We start from the raw sequence: 21,770 nt of genomic DNA, 5'->3' as shown, positions 1-21,770 counted from the left end.
ACCCTTCACACGCACAAGGACTCGCCTCTCATATTCATCTCGAAAGACTGAGACCAGAGCAAGCGGAACATATGACAGTGGAACATCCATGGTGACAAGGCGAAAGTTAAACCTCTGGAGACTTTCGAAGATCTTGTCACCCAGGCGCGGCCACAAGAAGACGAAATCGTGACCCATGTACGCATGTGATAGGAAATCTCGTGGTTATGTTCAGCGTCGCCAGCGTCGACCCGAATCGGGACATGAACGCTGGGATAATCGGTTTTTCTCGCTCTCTCATTACCAATACACGACCGCCTCGGTATCGACAGTGAAACTCCGCTTCTGTGAAGAGGATTGTGCCGAGTATAGGTGAGACTTTGATACAGCCGTATGTGCGAACGTCGGCGTAACAGGCGAACGTTGCATGGCGGCGTAGTTGCTTCAGAGCCTGAGCGTAGACAGCCTTGTTGACGAGGAGCCATAATGGCAGGCCTCGTACTCCGGTTTCCCCATTCAAACTTCCTTTGCAGTGGAGCTGGACTTGGTAGCCATATTCCGAATTGTCTGGGTGCGGAAGCCCAAAAACAATGACTTTTGACATGAGCCAAAGCTCGTCGAATACCATGTCCCTAAGCTCTTGTGGAAGATTCATGAAACGGAGAACTTGTCGGCGAAGCCGTTCAGTACGGCGCGGAGTCGTTGTCAGAGCCTCAGCCTTGGCGGATTTGGACTCGTGATTGGTATCGTTGGCTTCAGCCTTGCGCTTGAGGATACCAGACATCGTGACTAGAATAAACTCGAGATATGAATGTGCTCTTCCTGGATGGTCGTACAAGGGCTGCAGTTGATTGGGCGAGCAGTGTAGGTAGCCGAACGGTTGCTTTGAGTGATTGACGTTGTTTTGTGGTTGAGACTCGATGTGTGGAATTGATCAAGGTGAGTGGATAGTTTCTGAGAATGCTACGGTTGTTTCGATTAGTATTGGATCGGTAGGGCATACTCAATGGTCTTTGAGGTGTCGCCGATGGTTAAACTAAGGTCTCAGTAGTAACCGATAAGGCAGTCGATGATCAAAAGGTCAGATATATCAGCCTCACATCAGTCTATGTTCTCGTGTATCTTGGCAAATTGTCAGAAGTTCCTGGAGGCACTTACTGCTTTATTCTCTATTCTATCTCTGTTACACGGGCTTTTGTAGCTGTCTTACTACGCTTTTGGAGCCCGAAAAGAGAGCAGAGAAATCCTTGTTAACCTGGAGGGACATTAAAAACACTTAATGTTCCCAGAGTCGTCATTGGTGAGATGGCGACATTCAAGATACCAGCTGATCTTTGCGTCTTACTCTGGCCGCTTTGGACGTGCATGTCCTGCTCTCTCTCTGACATCAGCATTGCACATAGACTCGAGACACCTCTACGCACGGCACTTCCAAGCAAATAGGATTACATGCGACGGTCGAACATGGAATACTATTTTGAGGCTCTATTTCAGCGTGTATCCAACTAAATCTCCATGGGTATCACTTTTTCGTGTCCTACCCCGACCGCTTCGACCCCGACTCTTCCAGCACTGCCAACCGGCGTCCAATGCTACCAAAACACACGCAGCTACAAAACAGTACGCTCCCCACCCACGTTACGACAGCCAAGTTGTCGTAGCTGACCACGCCGGCAAAGAAGTCGTTCTTCATCTGACCAGTGGTGGCTTTGCTTGTGGGTAATTGTGTCGCATTGTTCATCACTGGCAATGATGGTGAGGGTAGGACCTCGGGATTGGATAGGAATATGCAAGACGTGAGGATCGAGGTGACGATGAGCGAGCACGAGAGACCTGGTTTCGAGCGGTCGAGTATGTACCAGAGCGCGGGGTTGACCAGAGCAAGGGTCAGGGTCAGCTGTAGGGTGGACTGCCAGGGAAGTCGACGCTGGAGATGTGTTAGTATAGCTGTAATTTCTACATCGTTCATAAACTTACAATGGCGAATGCGATTCCAACAAAGGCAGCCACACTACGGACCACGTCGTTGATCTGCTCGCTCATGGGCGATTGCCCGTCCTTGTCCGACTCTTCCTCCTCAGTGTGTTCCTCGATGTCGTGCCCGCCCCATGCGACATCGACATATGGCAACAAGCTGCCGAGCGCGACGCCGAAGAACCCCCAGCTGATAAGGTATATCCAGTTCTCGTGATTTATGCCCTCGATATGTACCGCCGTGAGCTGCCGGGTGTCGTGCAAGTGCGAGACGATGAGCCCGTAGATGACGCCAAATAAGAAGAGCGCTGCCAGTTTGCCCCCAAAGACTGCGAGCTTTACTGCTCCATTCCTAGGCCGCTTCGGAGACTGAGCCTTCCTCTTGCCCTCGGTCATGCGCGCCTGTGTTCCCTTCCGTGCCCGTGTCTTCATGCTCATGCCAGCGTCCAGGCTACCAACGCCGCTCTCCCTTACTTGGAAGCCCAAGCCTGTGTGCGACGGAGATTCTGCGCCAGTTCCGTATGGCGTTTCTACCATGCTCGCCGCATTCGAGTCCACTTCATCGTATATGCCGGATAGCGTGCTCGTCATGTTCAAGAAGCTCTTGTTGCGCGAAGGAAGCCCTTGCTCCCTTTCCCCCTCATCTCCATCATCGTCGCTACGGGAGTTGTACGTCCGCAGTAGGCGCGCATTGAGCTGCGACAGGAAGTCTGACGACCGTCGAGTCTCGATTGGACTCGGGGGCGCCGCCTGCGAAAAAGCGTGGGTTGGCGAGTCGGCCGAGTCGTTGTGTGTAGTGTCGAAGGTTCGCCGCGGAACGGGACGAAGGAGTGGTGGTGGTGCTTGTCCCGCGTTGGAAGGTTCAAAACGGTCATCCGCCATCTTCGCGTCTAGCTCCCGGTCCAAACAAGGGCCCTGTAGTGCGACAAGTCGTGCGTCGCAGTATTGCTGTCGATTACAATATCATAAAGAATGTGTGGTGAGCGAGCGTAAGAAGAAGGAAAGCAAAAGGCAAAGCAATGTCGAGCACGATGTTTGCTGCTCGTAAAGTGTTGCAGTGGAAGGTAGGTCGAGGAAACTCTATGGTAAGGTTAGTGCACGTGCACAGAAGAAGGGTCGCTTGGCCTTTTATGGATACGAGCCACCCATGGATGCATTGGACTCTTCGCAAGCCTACCTTGTACGGGAAAGAGGTTATAGATTGCACGCTGAACCCTCGCGAGAATGAAGAGGGGACTACAGGGTACATGTAGGCTAGCGATCTTGGTCTGACGTTGTATGAGCATGCATATGCATAGCTTTCTTTCATGTGACAATCGCGCTCCACCCACGTCGATCACTCCACAGACACCCGCTTCTCAACATTTCAGATGCTTGTAACGTGTTTCTTATTGTATTTCGCTATTCTGATTGCTTGCTCAGAGATCGTGCTTTTACACAAAGTTCATCATCTCCAAATGAAGCTCGCCTCACTTTGCTGCAGCCCTGTGAAGACATCTCTAAATCGCGGCCGCAGGAAATCCTTTTTGTGCCTATCCTCACATGCCACCGACTCCTGCTGGAAATGCTCAAGAACATAATGCACAAAATCCGGCTTTCACGAAGTCGTATAATCGTTAGGGTGACCCTGCAGATTCCAAGCAGGACGCTTGTTGGGGCTGTCTTCAGTCGACAATCGGCTCTAGGATGTTTCCACTAGACATTGTTAGTACAGACATGCATAAGCAGCTGCTGCGAAACTTACGCCACGATGTTGGCCCAACCAATCAGTCGCCAATGCTTCTCAATACGTCTTGAAAGTGCAACCTTCTCGCCAATCTCTGTGCATGCAGGTGATGTTAGGGAAAGACGAGCGGCGTCGGCCTTGACAGCGATGACCTTGGCTCCCGTTGCAGTCGAGCCAATGTTGACCATCTGGTTTCAAGTTAGCTTGGTTTCAATGAAACAAAACTTCCACATACCAAAACTTCGTTCTTTGCGAGTTTGGCAACCTTGGCTTGTTTTCCGTCCGCAGTCTTTACACCGAGCAATCTTCGGAGAAGGAAGTAGTTGACCTCAAGCTCAGTGTAGATGTTTGGCAGATGTCCACGGAGACCAAGAACAAAGCCTACAAGACGATCGGCACGGCACAGAGTTGGGTCGACACGGGTTCCAACACCAATCAAACCACCAGGTACCGCGAACTTCAGATCGTTGTGCTCTGCGAACAAGGACACGACCCTTGAGAAAATGGGCTTGCACTGGATCTTACCAGCGCTGTCTTTTGACACGATACCGGGCCTGATCTCAATCTCGTCACCCAACTTGAGCACACCAGTCAAAATACTGCCACCAGCAACACCACCCTTCAGCTCGTCGATCTCAGCACCGGGCTTGTTAACGTCGAATGATCGAATGACGATCATGTGGGGTTTCGCAGAGAAGTCTCGGACTGGGACTGGGATCTTGCTGATGAGGTGCTCGTTGATGGAGTCGATGTTGAACTTCAGCTGGGCAGAGATGGGGATGATCGGTGATCCGTCAGCGACAGTTCCACGGATGAACTTGAGGATCGATTCGTAGTGCGCGGCAGCGCTGTCTTCCCGCATCAGATCGACCTTGTTCTGAAGAATGATGATGTGGTTCAGCTTCATGATCTCGATGGCTGCGAGATGCTCGCTAGTCTGCGGTTGCGGGCAGGTTTCATTTCCGGCGATGAGGAGCAGCGCGGCGTCCATGACGGCGGCACCTGACAACATCGTGCTCATGAGAATGTCGTGACCAGGGCAGTCGACAAACGAGACGTGGCGCTTCAGCCTGTATTTGCCTGCGCAGCCTTCGCGCTCGCAAGGCGGGTCGACCTCCTTCTCACTCTTGTACGACCGGTAGCATGTTGGGCGCGGACACTCGGGGTTGTCACACTGGTAGATCTTTGCGTTGGCATAGCCGAGCTTGATGGTGATGTTTCGCTCGAGTTCGTTCTTGAAACGGACAGTCTGGACACCAGAAATGGCCTTTACCACCGTACTCTTTCCGTGGGCAACGTGGCCAATCGTACCGATGTTGATGGTGGCTTGACGGGAGATGATCTCAGGCGAGAGCGGGTTCAGTGTGGAGAAGTCTATTGTGCCAGGCTCCGGTTGTTCTCTTGTCCTTATTAGCTCTGTAGAAGCTGTCGCATGCTGAATTGGGCAGCTCTTACGGGAGATATGGGCGCTCGACTGGGGCGGCCACTTCCTTCGCCTTCTTCAGCGCGGGCTTTGGCTTCGTCTCCTCAATTTCCTCTTGTTCAGACACGCTCTCGTCATCGCGGTGCTCGTGCTCCGACTCAGAATCCATGCTGGGTGGTTGTTGGTGAGTTTCGCGGGATGTAGTGTGAATGGGTGGAGTCACGGGACGCGTGTGGAATTTGCACGAAGGTTGATGCAGGATGTCTGGCGTGGGCGACTTCGAGGATCCCACACTCAGCAAATTGGCGGCGTTGACTCAAGGATATTGTTCGCGGGGCAGGCGCACGGCCAATCGGCGTTGGAGATTCGCCGCGCTCCGATGGCCATAAAAGTTTGTTCTGGCGCGTCGTCCTCTTCTTCTTCATTATTGAACAACGCAAATTTTCAACACTCACTATAAAGCATTTTCTATGGAGAGACCCGTCGCCCATGTGGCGGTGTGAGGTTTCCATGAGAAAGAAAACCGTCATGTGAAGTGGAGACGAGACACCAGTGGCTGATCTTGGGTGCGGTTTCTTCGGCTCTTGAGCAATGGAAGAGAGCGCAATGATTGGCCGTACATACTACTACAACCTGCATTCTGGATGAGATATGCGATGAGATACACAAGAAATGTTGGTCGCTTCTTCGACTGTGCGGCCTGGCTTTACTTGAAAGCACAAAGCCGCCGTGAACGCGGCCAGTGCGACGCCTGAACAGGCAGCTGAGCGTACCCAACGATACTTCGACCTCGTTGCTTGTTGCGCTACCTAAGCACATCATGTCTATTCTAAAACCCAATGCATGGGGCCTCATCTAGCTAGACTTGCTAGGTATGATAGCTTTGGTGTGGCGCTGTTACATCGTAAGCAAGAGCACATGCATTCAGCCGCATGCCCCTCATTCATATCATGACGACCTCAAGTGCTGCCTTGCGTCGTCATTACCCACTCTTATCTTTTCAGCCTTCTGAGCATTACAATGCGTTTAGTCGACGTTCACACATTTCAACTTCGCGAGTTCTTTGAAGACGATATCCCGCGCTACGCTATCCTTTCGCACCGATGGGGACACGAGGAAGTAAGCTTCGACCAGCTTACAACTTCACTCACAGGAGCTAAAGAGCTAGCTGGTTTTGTCAAGATACGCTATTGTGCAGACCAAGCTCGGTCAGACGGGCTAGACTGGTGCTGGGTAGATACGTGTTGTATCGACAAACGCAGTAGCAGCGAGCTCTCAGAAGCTATTAACTCTATGTATCGATGGTATGAGAATTCTGTCAAATGTTATGCGTATCTTCAGGACATTGCAACTTCAGGGCCGGACACGAATATATTGAAAAGTCAATGGTTCACACGAGGATGGACCCTGCAAGAATTGATTGCCCCAAAGGACGTAACCTTCTACTCTGTCAATTGGTCGAACATAGGAGGAAAGACTCAGTTTGCATCAGAAATTTCCAAACATTGCGGGATCAGCAAAAATGTCCTAGGCGGAGGTCCACTGGGTGACAAGAGTATCGCGCAACGAATGCGATGGGCTGCTGGGCGAAAGACTTCGCGCGTCGAAGATATTGCATACTCATTACTAGGAATTTTCGACGTTAACATGCCATTATTGTATGGCGAAGGGAAGAAGGCTTTCGTACGACTACAAAAAGAAATCATCAAGACATCTTTCGATCACACCATCTTCTGCTGGCAAGATCAAAATGCGTCGAGGAATTCTTTCCGTTCCCTGCTCGCACGATCACCAGCTGAGTTCAATACTGGCCGTAGGATATACTTTGTTCCAGGGCAGACGGGTGTTCCATTCTTGTTCACAAACAGAGGACTTCAAATATCGCTTCCACTCCAACCGGTTAAAGATAATCCAATGGAGTACCTCGCCTTTCTGCACTGTTATCAAGGCGCGCATTTGAATGATCCGAAGAGGGTTGGCATATCTGTTCGCTTGCGACGTGTAGGTTCCGATTCGAACCAATTCATGCGCGTGGACCCTGATCGACTGTACAAATCGGAAGCAAACCAACCGCTGAATCGAGTGTATGTACCCGAGAAGATGCCGTCATACATACGAATCGGGGAGCGTGCTGTGATTGATCTCAGTTTCGATACCGAGAATTGTACCGCAGTATGCCATGCCGTATGGGACGATGAAAGAGTCGAAACTGGGCAGAATGAAGCGAAACAGCTTCGACTTAAGCTTGGATCAAGTAAAAAGCTTGTAATACGGATTCTCCTTCGGAGCTGTAAAGATCCAAGCAGGTCGATGCTCCACCAACTCATATATAATTTCTCACACGTCACGCCGCTTCTTATGCCTCCTGAGGTACAGGAATGTGATCCATTTGGAAGTACCTGTCCACCCAGGTCTTTCCATAGATTGGTCGGCTTGCCCACAGAATGGTATGATGTGAAGGATACGCCCACGACAGACACTGTTCAGTGGAACACGCAGTATGCTCAATCCTCATCGTGCTGGATCTCAACCTGGCTTGGAGATGATTATTTTACGCATAAGGAAAGTTTTGGAGCACCCGATTTCCAACGCCCTGCAGAACACAATGGCCCCATACGGCTCGGCGGTCTCTAGCAAGACACTGCTTCCACGAGAGGCTCCGGTTGCAACGTGGATCTTTTTAACCCCGCCGTTTATTTCCGCCCTCGAATATACCTCAGGTACTTGAGGACGTGGAATTCGCTGTCCGTCTCACTACATCATGTCCCGTTCTGAAATCCGATGCATCAGCCTCACCTAGCAGCAGATGTTTAGGACGGCAGCCCACCATTGTCATAACGCGATGCTCATCTCTTAGCTTGCCTACGAATGTGCTTTCCATTACTCAACTTACTCGATTGATACAAAGCCTTAGATTTACTTACTGCCTTATACATTGCTGTCGTAACTTGAGAGTAGTCTCGACATTACACACTATTTCGCAAGAGGCCATGGACGGATAAGACTAGCAAACATCGCTGACAGTAGCTGGCATTCGAGATGTGGGACCAGTTTCGACAGAGGGTACCAGCAGTGCTATGAACCCGGCATCGTTGCTTATGAAGTCCGGCTGTGTGATTGATGCTGTCAAAGGAAATGCAGAAGACATGTATGATGAACATATACATCATCTTATGGTATAGGAATCACAGTATGCAGTACCCGTGTTCTTATTCTATGAACTGTACTTGAGAGTCTAACACGACCCCCATCGTTACTATTCTCTCCAACACCATCGTCTCCATGCTTTCCTTCCGTACTTCGTGACACCACGCAACTCTCCTTACCAGAAGGATCTACTTTAACAGCCCAAACCGATTTGCTGCCTTGTCCTTGACTTGATGCAGCATAAACATCATTCATATATTGAGCACGACACGATAATTGTGAGCAACTCGGCAAAGACATCGTCTTGCACAGCTCCAGCTACATCTAAGCGCTTCCGGTGAGCTTGGCCTTGCTGGCAGCAAGAGCGGCAGACAAGCTGTACTGGGTCTTGACACCATCGATACGGTGGACAGCGTTGAGGTTCTTGACAAGGGTAATCTGGAAGCAGGTAGCGGTACCCTGGCGGGACGCAATCGTGGAGTAGGCAAGGAAGTACTCCCAGATCTAGCACGTTATCAGCATATGAAGCTCAGCGTTCATTGTATGATACTTACGCGGTACCATCGCTTTCCGTACTTGGCAGTGACCTTGTCCTTGTTTGCGAGCCAGTTACGGTACCACCTCCAGAGGGTAGCAGAGTAGTGAACACCAATTGTGTCGACCATCTTGACCTCAAAGCCAGCGGCCTCGAGAGTGTCGACAACAAATCCGAGAGGAGTAGAAGCGTCGGCACCTGGGAAAACATACTTGTTCATGAAGAGACCCCAGGTGAAGTCCTCGAATTGCCAAGGCTTACGGAGACCGGCAATCTGGAGGAAAAAAGTACCGTCATCATCGAGCATGTCATAAACCTGGCGGAAGAAGCCACCAAGGCGACGAACACCGACGTGCTCAGCCATCTCGAGACAAGTGATCTTGTTGAAGCCGCCCTCAGGGACGGGAATGTCGCGGTAGTCCATGCAGAGAATCCTGGACTGGTCTTCCTCGATGCCAGACTTCCTGAGGCCGTTGTTGCCCCAAGCAGTCTGGTTGCGACCAAGAGTGACACCAGTAACGTTTGCACCATAGTTGACAGAGGCGAAGCGAGCAAGAGTGCCCCAACCGCAGCCAATATCGAGCATCCTCTCATCCTTCTGCAGGTCGATCTTCTCGCAGACGATGGCCATTTTGTTGTCCTGGAGCTGCTCGAGGCTCTCCTCCTTGTTGATATCGGAGATGACACCGGAAGTGTAGATCATGCGTGGACCGAGAAACCAGCCGTAGAAGTCGTCGCCGCGGTCGTAGTGGTCTCGGACCTGTTCCTCGTCTGTACAGGTATTAGTCTCTACCTTAATACATCATCGTCTCTCTTTTAACATACCCTGGGACCTGGAGTGCATGATCATCTCAGGGAGGAAGCCAAAAAGGAAGTGCTTGATCAAACCAAGAGTGAAGCGCGGCTTGGACCAGTCGTGGCGCCACTCGAGAATCTCCAGCATGTCGCCATTGAGCTCCAGCTCGCCGTCGAAATACTTCTCTTGGAAAGTCTCAAGGGGAATCTGCTTCTTGCCGTAGTATGCATCGCGGTCCTCGGCCTTGTTGAACTTGAGGTAATGCTCGATGGGCTTGCCGGGCAGCTTGGCCTTCTCGTTCTTGCGGGGAGCGAACTCGGAGGTGAGCCACCAAAAGGGGCCCAGTATGGGGAGGAACAAAACAAGAGCGAGGAACACCCAGGTCTTGAAGCCCATACCCCAGCTGTATGTGATGTATGCGGGGACACCAACGAGGAGGGAGATGAGGAAGGTGTTGTTGAAAGAGTCGCGGCCAGAGCCTTCTGCAGGTAGAGGAGCATTGGCAATGGTAGGGTACTGTTGTTGACGAAACGTTAGCTTGCTGTCGTTCCATCTCGTCTCTCAATGGCCGACGCGGTTCTCGTCAACTTATTCACCAGCAATACGTACCGAAGTTGTCTTCACACCACAATCGAACTTGGGCTCCATGGGCGAGGGCGCCGGTGGCGTCTCTACCCACTCGAAATTCTCCTCAGAAGTGTTGCTGCTCATTTTCGCACCTTCTTGAGGGACTTCTCGAGGAATTTTGCAAGACAAGAGGTGTTGAGGACTTGGGAGAGCGGGCGGGCGGTGAGTTAAGCGAGAACTGGGGCAGGGAGCTTAGCTCCAGATTGTGGTATTCTCCGCTTCGTCGGATTGGAAGCTCAACGCGCGTACTATTCACGTACAATTGTTATGATTGAGACTTCATAAATGAGGTCGCTCAGAGACGTGTCTCTGTGAGAGGTGGTGGACGCGGTGATTGGCTCTCTAATAGTCCTCATCCGCGTGCCTCACGTCGCTTTCCCCCAGGGTCCAGGTACAGGCCCACTTGTGCACCTCTCCTGTTATCTAGCGGTCCGATTGCGAGCCTGTCACAAGCAAAATCTCCTTGACTCGATTGATTGCCTCCTTGCTGACACCAGTATACTCTAGATACTGCTCTGTTGTACCGTACTTCTTCTGAATATGCGAATGCACGCTGCTCACCACGTCAGGAGGACACACCGCGAATTGCTCAGTGAGGCCAATCGAGCTGATTTCCTTCATGCGCTGTTCCTTCTCGGGTGCGAGTTCTGACTCGGAAAGTCTGTAATCCTTGTCGATTGCTGCTTCGTCGACACCGAGCAGGAAAAGCACAAGCATCACAATCAGTCCTGTCCGGTCTTTGCCTTGTGTGCAATGTACTAGGACGGGCCAGCTCTTCTCGTCCGCCAGGACGTCGAAAACTTGCTTGACCTCTCGTTTGCACACGTCCATGGAGCTTGTGGCGAGGCCGACAAGACCCATCTCCTCCATATGTGGAGCGATGATCTTGATTGCGTCCAGACGGTAGCCGAAGAGCATCAGGCCAGCCAGCCTGAAGAATTCGGCCCATGAGAGTTTCGACATCAACATGCGGGAAAACGACGAGCCGTTGAAGTTGATCTCATGATACGTGATGCCAGGCATTTTCAGAGGCTGCGACACTTCGTCATTAGTCTGTGGGATTGCTGCAGAGGCTTTGATGTTGGCGTCTCTTTTTTGCGCCTGTTCAATGTGCTCTGTTCTGCGACCGTCAATATATACCCTCCAGAACATAGTGCAGACCTACTTCGTTCGCAGGTCAATGATGCTCTTTAGCCCGTACTCTTTCAGAAGCCTTTCTCTGTCCCGCGTAGACGCTTCGTCTAACAGTTGTTAGCCCGTGCCAGATTGTTCATGCTTCTCACTGACCTGGTCGAGCACTACGGAAGAGTAAGCCTGTCTTCAACCGCCTATAATGTGTTAGAAAATATTTTCGTAACGTGAAGGGAAAAAATACTTCGTATTGGTAGCTCTGTTGGCGAAGTCGGCAGCATCTCGAAAATTCAGTATGCTTTTCAGTGGTGCTTGGATTGAATCTTCCATCAAGAACTAAGTTTCAACAGTAACGTTTGGACTGTGATGTTCGCTGGCGCACCTGCAATGTACGAGTGTCGAGCAGCATATTTACCTGCTGCCAAGGTGACGTAGGTAAGACTAGCTGAATTCGGAAGGACTACTATCCATGAATGCATGGATGGATGAATCCTGGTAGCACTTCAGGATTTTGGACTATCGCGAATTCTTCTGTATCTCGCGCGCGAAACTCACTCTGAGCGAATGTTGGGGACTTGACACAGCCACAGAAGATTCGCCGATCGCATGAGGGGAGGGCCGAGAGTGGTCGGTCGGACACCTGCGGAATCATGTGCCAAAAAACAGGTGCATATGCTTATTCAACGTTTATTTGTCACCGCAAGCAGGTACTCACTTACCCCATCACCATGAACGAGCTGTTATAGTTCGCGTGACAAGCGCTCGGGTCAGAGCATGGCAAGATGCAAGGTTGTTGCCATCTGGAGAAGACTGAAGCGTGAGATGTGAGCAGGGATTATGAGCCGTAAAAGTGAAGAGTTCAAGCTAAATCACGACATCTAAGCCGCATTTGATTCGCAGCATGCCTAACGGGGTTAAGACAGGTGTCTCGATCTACAGGGCAAGTGCGACCACCCCATAAGGAGGAAGGTACGCTAGGGCGATCATCAATGACATCACCGCATCCAACGGATCAAATACAGCGCCTTCATCATATTAGCCCTGGCCGCAACAGACGCTGCCCAGTTTGCAATCAGCTGTATCTCCCAGCGCTTTCACTTCTGAATAGATATACCGGAACAAAATCAAAATAGATCGGTCGTGCGAAATCGGTTTGCCGTCACCATGTCGACAACAGCTCTGACTGCGAGCGTCCCTCAGGGCGCTGACAGTGGATCCCATACCCATAGCACAGCGGATAATACGGCTTCGCCAAAAGCTGCCGAGACAGACATGCGCTGCCCTGATCCATCGGCGCATCATCACACAAAGAACAGCGCATTGCAAAACCAGGCATCCGCCGCTGCTTTGTATTCGACCAACCCCAGCAGAGGACACCAGCAGCAAACACAGAGGATAAACCCGCTGGGACCTGACGGCAAGCTCTCCTCAGCAAGTAAGTAGCAAACGTTCGATTCGCCAGTTGGCTCAAGTCTAACGCATACAGGTGCTGCTACCAGCCTCAAGTATGCGAAAGCATCCGACCTGCCTAGCTTTCCCGTTGTAGGAATTGACACCCAATCTTCTGCTGGAACCGCGGCACTGCTTGCCAATCAGAACAAGAAGAGCCCAGAGTATTGGAAACCTGAACAATCATCTGCTGCTGGCAAGGCTGCTTTGTTGGCACACGGATACAAGATGGCCCCCTTGTGGCAGCCAGAAGCAAGCGCTGCAGGCTCGAAAGCAGCTCTTCTCGCTCACAAGGACGGTCCAAAATTGAATCTGTGGCAGCCACAAGCCAGCGCAGACGGTCATTCCGCTGCGACCATAGCAATGCGCCAGAAGAGCTTGGGGCCAGGTGCCGTTGACTACGGATATACTGATGAGGGAAGGAAGAACGCCTTCACTGCAGCCACCGGCGCGCATGCCTCTTCGAACCGCCAGCGTGCTCAATCAGTTCCAGCGCCAGCGGAGATATACCCTGACTCAAGGAACTCAGCCAAAAATGCGCTGAGTGCTGCCACCCTCGCTCATAGTCCTTCCATGAAGGCGAAGTCGCAGGCACATACATCAGATTCGAACAGACTCGGCCATGGTGCAATGGAAGCAGCACGCATTCAACATGCCAAAGCATATCCAGGGACATGTACACTAGTGCCCTCCAGTGCGCTGGAGACGAGGAGAAGAGCATAACGATGCCTCGAGCTCCGCTATTTCCATGGCAAAGAAAATGTATGACCCACAGCAGCAACGCGCCGACGGTGCATCAGCTGCACGCTCGGGTGCCACCATTGCACATGGCCAGCAACCGTCTCTTGGCGAGCAAGATATCAAATCACAGGCCATGCGCTACATAGGCATTCAGGAAGCTGCACAGAAGCTTGCCCAGGAAAGACTGGCCAAGATTGGCTACGACGAGAATGCGGCTTACCGCAGCCACTACGGTTACGAAAAGCCCCGCTCCAGGTTCTCAATCCGCGGTCGTGGTCGTGCGAATAGCGACACAAAGGCTGCTCCGGCCGATGATTCTGACTCCGACGTAGGACGACTTTAGATCGAGGCGCATACGCTCACAGATGGACCAATTCAACAAGCAATTGGCAGATGTTGACGCCCAGAAGCGTGAGAACGACCGCAAGTCCCTTCTTGCTGCAGCCGAGCGTAAGGTGCATGCTCAGCTACAAGGTATGGATCAAAAGATCTACGACAAGACAGGTAAGATGTCGCCTGCCATGATTGACCAATGGGATGAGAAAGCACGACAGAGGGCGTTGGCAAACTCTGAAGTGCGCATGGAAAACCACGGCAGAGTGCACCTTGGCAACGGAAAGTACATGGACCAAGGCGACATCGATGCAATTGCTCAAGCCCGGATCCAGCCCACTTTGGATGAGATCACCGAGAAGACGGAGAAGCGCCGTGCAGAAGACGAAAAGCGCAGAGCTGAGGAAGAAGAGCGGAGGCTCGAATTGGAGGAGACGAAGCGTCATGAAAGGGGCGAGAAGGAGCGCGCTGCAGAGATCAAGGCTGAAGAGAAGCAAACAAGAGGTATGTCATTCTCACTAAATCTATTCCTCAGTGAGACTAACCTACAATAGATGAGGAGAAGAGAGCTGCAAAGCTTCGAAGTGCTGAGGAGAAGGCAGCAGCAAAACAAGAAAAAGAGCAGGCTAAACAAGACAAGAGAAAGTCTAAGGAAGTGCCAGCCATTGCCCCAGTGTCCACAGGAAACACTACTACAGTAACCTCAGCCGACAACGAGGACCTTTATCGTGATTCGACTGCCAACGAGGCCGAACCTGCCTCTCCCACGTCCCCGAATTCAAAGGGCATCAAGTCAATCTTCAGCAAGCTGAAGCGTCGCTCCAAGCACACATCTGCCGGCACGATCAATACGGCAGACATGGGCAAAGACAAAGAGCAGCCTGGTTTCGTTGGCGGCGCTTCCCTTCACTCTTCGACATCCCAACCACAGTCACAGCCTGTCGCGAGCACCAGCGCTACGTCTGATGATGAGCGTCCACACAACTTGGGCGACGTTGAGCCAGCTTCCGTTCCACACGTTGATGAGCTGAACGACTCTTACTCGGAAGTATCCTCCCTATCGGACTACGAGGAGCCCATGGTAACCCGAGGACGTTCCGCCGAGCGCATCACCAGCACTGACACCAAGAAGTCTGGCGCTACTGACTTCGAGGAGGCTCAAGATCACTTCGATGAAGGACTCGCTCCTCCTCCCACATTTACCACAAATGCGGAGAGGGGTAAGGGTAGCCCGAACCGTGACTCCAAGTTCCATGAGGTTGGAATCTAAGCTTGGTGTCGTCACGATTGTGCATGATGTTTTATGTTTTGATACCGATTTGCTTGCTGAGTTTGTTCGCGCTTCTGTTGCGTCTGAGTATATAGTAACAATTAAGCATGATTGCTTGAGGTAGTAATAATAATTATAGCAATTGAATGAAGAAATAGTGTACAGTTCCTAGCAATGGGAACCTGCAAACTTCACATGAACGTGTGCGCCTGGATAGCCTCGCCCTGTTGTGTACAGGCACTGTAAGTTGTCAACTACGACAAGAAGTAAACAGAATCATTCAACAGCCCGAAGTTAAACAAAGCATAGCTAGGCTTCGACAACGGAAAGGGCCTGTGTACAGCTTCAGGAGCTGTTCCACTGTGGTCACTTTTTATCGCATTTGACATGTGGTAAATAGGTGACGTAGCGGCTTAATCGTTCTCACTTGCGATTGAATACTTGTCTTTGCGGGTAGATTCGAAATCGATTGATGCATAATTCGTCACAGCACTCATCTCCTGCCCAACTTGAACGTCACCTTCGACACCGACTGTATACTTCCAGAGCTCGCCTGCATGGTGCAGGGGTTGACGGCTTCGACGACTAGCGGACTGTGGCTAGACGCTAGTGCCGGGGGCCAAGGCACTGCCGTCAGCGAGCGTATGTGTACACGAGCTCCTTTCTGGACAGCCATCAACACCTTGCAACTTCACCTCACCCCACCTCTCCCACCCGTCTCTCATTTCCTATTGCGCGCCTCTGGAGTTGTGCATCTGGGCTTGATTCTTACTTTTCTTCCGATACCTCTATTCGCGCGCCCTCTCGCTGGGTCCTAGGAGCTGGTCTGTCGCAAACATGGCTTCAAAACCGATTCCATTGCACGTCGCGCAGCCGACGCTGGTACGTCCATCAATAGCATAAGATTAGAAATACAGAGGCTAACGATTGGGTGTACAGCTCACGAACCTGAACATCACCGTACGTTGGCCAGACAAAGCCGAGCTACTAAGGCAGCAAGAGTATGGAAGCTAACAAGAGACACAGCCGGCATCGATATCATGGCAAAATTGTGTATGTAGACCTTTTCCAGATAATCCGGCATTGGCAGATGCGCTGACAGCTGTAATAGACGCTCGAGTCCGACAAGTACGTTTGCGTGCGCCAGGTCAACAGCGAAGCCAACGCACCCGCCGAGACGGTTATCATCGATCTGAAGAACACAAACAACATTATCCGAAGACCGATACGCGCCGACAGCGCCATCATGCACTTGACTGAGCCCATCATAGCTCTCAAGGCGCAGGGCCGGACGCTGCAGTTGTTCAACCTCGAGACCAAGGAGCGCCTACAGACATACAGCCATCAAGAGGACATCCAGTTCTGGAGATGGGTCAGCCAGACGACCCTTGCGCTTGTCAGCACAAAGGCCGTGTACCATTGGGATGTACTCGATTCGAAGAACTCTGCGGCACCACGCAAAATCTTCGACCGCGGAGAGCAGCTCGAGGTATGCAAAGATGGAATTGAGAGTATTGAGTATACCTGACCTATTGCGCAGAACAACCAAATCATCAACTATGTCACCAACGACGATGAGAGCTGGTCCTGCTTAGTTGGTATTACCTCAAACCCGGCGGGTGGCATTCGCGGCAACATGCAGTTGTTTTCCAAGGCCAGGAACGTCAGCCAGCCTCTCGAGGGCCACGCAGCCACATTTGGCACCATTCGTCTCGACGGCGCTGCCACCTATACCAAACTCTTTGCGTTCGCCGTCAAATCAACGTCCGGAGAAGCCAAGATCAACATAGTTGTAGAGTGCGACCACAATGCCTCGAACCCGGCCTTCCCAAAGCGATTGATCCCAATCCACTGGCCTGCTGAGGGTACTGGCGATTTCCCGCTCGGCATCCACATTGCGCACAAGTACGGCATCCTAATCGTAATCACAAAGTTCGGTTTCATCCATCTTCATGATCTCGAGACTGGTACAGCCCTGTTCCTGAACAGGATCTCGGAGGAAACAGTCTTCACAACTGCCCGCGACGATGATGGCACTGGTGTAGTTGTGATCAACAAGCGCGGACAGGTTCTCCACACTACCATTCGCGAGGATGCTTTGATCCCGTACATTATGGAGAACCCAGCATGTGCAGAGATCGCGTACAAGCTCGCTTCCAAGGGTGGACTTCCGGGAGCTGATCAGCTATACTCACAACGATTCGAGAATCTGATGACACAGGGCAACTTCGCCGAAGCGGCAAAGGTCGCGGCCAACTCCCCACGAGGCTTCCTGCGCACAATGAACACCATCAACAGGCTGCGACAAGTGCCGTCCCAGCCAGGTCAGATCACAACTTTGCTGCAGTACTTCGGCCAGTTATTGGACAAAGGTGGATTGAACCGGGAAGAGACTCTGGAGCTGGCACGACCAGTTTTCGTGCAAGGCCGCAAGCACTTGATAGAGAAGTGGCAGAAGGAGGGCAAGCTTTTCTGCTCAGAAGAGCTTGGAGACCTTGCGAAACCCCACGACCTGAACCTTGCTCTGGCCATCTACAAGGACGCGGAAACGTACCACAGAAGGTCGTTGCTGCTCTAGCTGAGCTCGGCCACTACGACCTCATCCTCCAATACTGCAACGGCGTTGGCTACACGCCGGACTACAACGTTCTGCTTCAACACGTAGTCAGGAGCAACGGAGAGAAGGGAACAGAGTTTGCTTCACAACTTGTGAAGAACGAGGGTGGACCACTCATTAGCATCGATCGTGTTGTCGACATCTTCCAGTCTCAGGGCATGATCCAACAAGCTACTGCATTCCTTCTTGATGTGCTGTCCAACGACCTGCCAGAGGAAGGCCATATGCAAACGAAGCTTTTGGAGATGAACTTGCTCAACGCACCCCAAGTCGCGGATGCTATCCTTGGAAACGAGATGTTCCACCACTATGACAAGGCTCGCATTGCCTCCCTCTGCGAGAACGCCGGCTTGCTCACCCGTGCTCTGGAGCATAACGAGGACCCTGCCGCTGTCAAGCGCATTATCGTCCAGACTGACAAGCTGCCTGAGGAATGGTTGATCAACTACTTTGGTCAGCTTACCGTTGAGCTTTCCCTCGATTGCCTCGACGCAATGCTCACGACGAACATCCGACAAAACCTGCAGGCTGTCATTCGCATCGCGCAGAAGTACTCAGACCTGCTCGGTGCCACCAAGATCATCGATCTCCTAGAAAAGCACAGGACTGCCGAGGGATTATATTTCTTTCTTGGCAGTATTGTCAATGTGGCCGAGGACAAGGATGTCACCTTCAAATACATTGAAGCTGCCACGACCATGGGTCAGCTGAACGAGGTTGAGCGTGTTTGCCGAGAGAGCAACGCCTACGACCCAGAAAAGGTCAAGAACTTCCTCAAAGAGGCCAACCTTACAGAGCAGCTTCCTTTGATCATCGTTTGTGATCGATTCAACTTCATCCACGACTTGGTTCTCTACCTCTACAAGAAGCAACAGTTCAAGTCTATCGAGGTTTACGTACAGCGTGTCAACCCAGCCAGGACACCTGCAGTCATCGGTGGATTGCTCGACGTCGACTGCGATGAAAGCATCATCAAGGGCCTATTGGCCTCCGTGACCCCCTCATCGATTCCCATCGACGAGTTGGTCAGTGAAGTCGAGTCACGCAACCGCTTGAAGCTCCTCCTTCCCTTCTTGGAGCAGACCTTGGCCAGCGGTAACCAGCAACAAGCTGTGTACAACGCCCTCGCTAAGATCTACATTGACTCCAACAACAACCCCGAGAAGTTCTTGAAGGAGAATGACCAGTACGATACCTTGAGTGTCGGAAAGTACTGCGAGAAGCGCGACCCCCAGTCTTTGCTTTCATTGCGTATGAGAAGGGGACAGAAATGATCTCGAGCTCATCCCACATCACCAACGAAAACGCCATGTTCAAGGCTCAAGCTCGTTACCCTGCTCGAGCGCGCTGATTCGGAGATCTGGGACTACGTACTGTCTCCCAACAACATGCACAGACGATCGTTGGTCGACCAGGTCACTTCGACCGCTGTACCTTGTGAGTATAATTCTGTTTCCTGTAAAACTTCCGTCAGCAAAAAAGTAGCCTGAAGTCATACGCCGTACTATCATGCTGCTGGTCTTGTTGACAAACATCGCACATTCGTTATTATAAGTACCTGCTGACTCTACTTCTAGCTTCTACCGACCCCGACAAGGTGTCTGTGGCTGTCAAGGCCTTCATCACTGGCGACATGCCTGCGGAGCTCATCGACCTGCTCGAGAAGATCATCTTGGAGCCCTCTAGCTTCAGCGACAACCCGTCTCTGCAGAATCTGCTCATGCTTACCGCTGCCAAGTCTGACCGTGGCCGTATGATGGATTACATCCACCAGCTCGAGCACTACACACCCGAGGACATTGCTCAGCAGTGTATCGAGGTCGGCATGTATGAAGAGGCTTTCGAGATCTACAAGAAACACGGGCAGCACTTTGATGCTGCCAACGTTCTCATCGAGCACGTCGTCTCCATCGATCGCGCACAAGAGTATGCCGAGCGCGTCGAGACGCCCGAAGTGTGGAGCAGAGTTGCCAAAGCACAATTGGACGGCCTGCGTGTGACTGATTCTATTGAATCCTACATCCGCGCCGGTGACCCATCCAACTTCCTGGAGGTCATCGAGATCGCTACCCACGCCGGAAAGGATGAGGACCTGATCAAGTTTTTGAGGATGGCACGCAAGACACTGCGCGAGGTCCCTGTCGACACTGCCCTTGCTTTCTGCTTTGCTCGTACTAACCAGCTTCCGGAGCTCGACGAGTTCCTCCGTGGAACGAACGTCGCAGATGTAGAGGCATCCGGTGACAAGGCATACGAGGAGGGCTACCATGAGGCTGCCAAGATCTTCTACACCAGCATCTCCAACTGGGCCAAGCTTGCGACTACGCTCGTCCACCTTGATGATTACCAAGCTGCTGTCGAGTGTGCTCGCAAGGCCAACAGCGTCAAGGTTTGGAGGCAGGTGAACCAGCACTGTATTGATAAGAAGGAGTTCCGTCTTGCACAAATCTGTGGTCTCAACCTCATTGTTCATGCCGAGGAGCTTGCCGAGCTTGTGAAGCAGTATGAGCGCAACGGCTACTTTGATGAGCTCATCAGCCTTCTCGAGGCTGGTCTTGGTCTGGAGCGAGGTATGTTCATTTCCCCCCTTGCACTATACTGATGACTTTATGCTGACTATCGTCCAGCTCATATGGGCCTCTTTACGTCACTGGCTAGCGCTCTCGCCAAATACCATCCTGAGCGTGTGATGGAGCACCTCCGTCTTTTCTGGTGTAAGTTTGATCTTGGATCCTGGATGTATTCACACTACGATCGGCCGCATACTAACGATATCCCTTAGCGAGAATTAATATTCCTAAAGCCATCCAAGCTTGCGAGGCCGCGCACCTTTGGCCAGAGCTGATCTTCCTCTACGTTCACTACGATGAATGGGATAATGCAGCATTGGTATACCCATTTCCCCACTCCAGTGTCCAACGACATGAACTGACAACCTCCAGGCCATGATGGAGCGTGCCGCAGATGCATGGGAGCACCAAGCTTTCAAAGATACTATCGTCAAGGCCACGAATGTCGAGATCTACTACCGCGCCCTGGGCTTCTATCTTGAGGAACAACCTACGCTGTTGACCGATCTTCTGCAAGCCCTTACACCGAGGATCGATGTCAACCGTGTTGTCCGCATGTTCGTCAAGTCGGACAACATTCCCCTGATCAAGCCCTTCCTCCTGAATGTCCAATCACAGAACAAGCGTGAGGTCAACAATGCCCTCAACGACCTTCTGATCGAAGAGGAGGACTACAAGACACTGCGCGACTCGGTCAACAACTACGACAACTATGACCCTGTCGATCTTGCCCAGCGCCTTGAGAAGCACGACCTCGTCTTCTTCCGCCAGATTGCCGCAGATATCTACCGCAAGAACAAGCGATGGGAGAAGTCAATTGCTCTGTCCAAGCAGGACAAGCTCTTCAAGGATGCTATCGAGACCTCCGCCATGTCCACCAAGTCGGAGATTGTCGAAGACCTGCTGCGATACTTCGTCGACATCGGCAGCCGCGAGTGCTATGTCGGCATGCTCTACGCTTGCTACGACTTGATCCGCCCAGATGTCATTCTCGAGATGTCATGGCGCCACGGTCTTCACGACTTCACGATGCCATACATGATCAACCTGCTCTCTCAACAGACCGCAGCACTTACGGGTCTGCAGAAGGACAATGAGGAGCGCAAGGCTCGCGAAGCCTCGCAGCAGAAGAAGGAGGAAGACACGCCCATCCTGGGATCGCGTCTCATGCTCACTCAAGGTCCCATTGCTTCGGCGCCTTCTCCTGGCCCTTACGGCCAGGCCAACGGCATTGCTCCCCAGCCCACGGGCTACCGTGGCTTCTAGAGCATCCTGAAAGATGCAGTTGGGGCGAAGTAATTGTGCATTGAGGAAGGATACAGGACTTGCATTCGATCTACATATTGATCATTTGGTGGGGGAACATGCAAAAGCGAATGCATTTCATCAGGCAGCGGATGTACTTTACTGGCGTTTAGGTTCTTGAGTCTGGATGTTCTAGCATAGAATATC

The 21,770-nt window shown here is 51.8% G+C and overlaps 7 protein-coding genes across 7 annotated transcripts; 2 read left to right on the top strand and 5 right to left on the bottom strand.

Moving 5' to 3' along the window:
• Positions 1–136: 136 nt before the first annotated feature.
• SNOG_03514 (hypothetical protein) lies at positions 137–763 on the bottom strand (the record flags this gene model as incomplete). The annotated part of the gene is made up of 1 exon (XM_001794021.1): positions 137–763. The coding sequence occupies one exon, from the start codon at positions 761–763 to the stop codon at positions 137–139; it is 627 nt and encodes a 208-aa protein (XP_001794073.1).
• Positions 764–1,516: 753 nt separating this feature from the next.
• Positions 1,517–2,835, bottom strand: SNOG_03513 (hypothetical protein; the record flags this gene model as incomplete). The annotated part of the gene is made up of 2 exons (XM_001794020.1): positions 1,517–1,906; positions 1,957–2,835. The coding sequence occupies 2 exons, from the start codon at positions 2,833–2,835 to the stop codon at positions 1,517–1,519; spliced, it is 1,269 nt and encodes a 422-aa protein (XP_001794072.1).
• Positions 2,836–3,331: 496 nt separating this feature from the next.
• SNOG_03512 (hypothetical protein) lies at positions 3,332–5,271 on the bottom strand (the record flags this gene model as incomplete). The annotated part of the gene is made up of 4 exons (XM_001794019.1): positions 3,332–3,648; positions 3,698–3,867; positions 3,915–5,079; positions 5,135–5,271. The coding sequence occupies 4 exons, from the start codon at positions 5,269–5,271 to the stop codon at positions 3,618–3,620; spliced, it is 1,503 nt and encodes a 500-aa protein (XP_001794071.1). The 3' UTR covers positions 3,332–3,617.
• A 3,302-nt stretch (positions 5,272–8,573) lies between these two features.
• Positions 8,574–10,291, bottom strand: SNOG_03511 (hypothetical protein; the record flags this gene model as incomplete). Its single annotated transcript, XM_001794018.1, has 4 exons — positions 8,574–8,753; positions 8,804–9,555; positions 9,610–10,117; positions 10,190–10,291. 4 exons carry the CDS (start codon positions 10,289–10,291, stop codon positions 8,574–8,576), a joined length of 1,542 nt encoding a protein of 513 aa, XP_001794070.1.
• Positions 10,292–10,630: 339 nt separating this feature from the next.
• SNOG_03510 (hypothetical protein) lies at positions 10,631–11,359 on the bottom strand (the record flags this gene model as incomplete). Its single annotated transcript, XM_001794017.1, has 1 exon — positions 10,631–11,359. The coding sequence occupies one exon, from the start codon at positions 11,357–11,359 to the stop codon at positions 10,631–10,633; it is 729 nt and encodes a 242-aa protein (XP_001794069.1).
• A 1,143-nt stretch (positions 11,360–12,502) lies between these two features.
• SNOG_03509 (hypothetical protein) lies at positions 12,503–15,131 on the top strand (the record flags this gene model as incomplete). Its single annotated transcript, XM_001794016.1, is given in 5 exon segments — positions 12,503–12,773; positions 12,825–13,463; positions 13,483–13,856; positions 13,894–14,365; positions 14,416–15,131. The coding sequence occupies 5 exon segments, from the start codon at positions 12,503–12,505 to the stop codon at positions 15,129–15,131; spliced, it is 2,472 nt and encodes an 823-aa protein (XP_001794068.1).
• Positions 15,132–15,968: 837 nt separating this feature from the next.
• On the top strand, positions 15,969–21,584 carry SNOG_03507 (hypothetical protein; the record flags this gene model as incomplete). The annotated part of the gene is given in 9 exon segments (XM_001794015.1): positions 15,969–16,013; positions 16,071–16,091; positions 16,243–16,620; positions 16,672–17,673; positions 17,691–18,934; positions 19,067–19,185; positions 19,326–20,306; positions 20,552–20,637; positions 20,691–21,584. The coding sequence occupies 9 exon segments, from the start codon at positions 15,969–15,971 to the stop codon at positions 21,582–21,584; spliced, it is 4,770 nt and encodes a 1,589-aa protein (XP_001794067.1).
• Positions 21,585–21,770: the final 186 nt, after the last annotated feature.

Source organism: Parastagonospora nodorum, assembly GCF_000146915.1.
Source record: "Parastagonospora nodorum SN15 chromosome Unknown scaffold_5, whole genome shotgun sequence".
Lineage (NCBI taxonomy): Eukaryota > Fungi > Ascomycota > Dothideomycetes > Pleosporales > Phaeosphaeriaceae > Parastagonospora > Parastagonospora nodorum.
The sequence above is the reverse complement of the archived record's forward strand: the minus strand, read 5'-3'. Positions and strand labels throughout refer to the sequence as shown.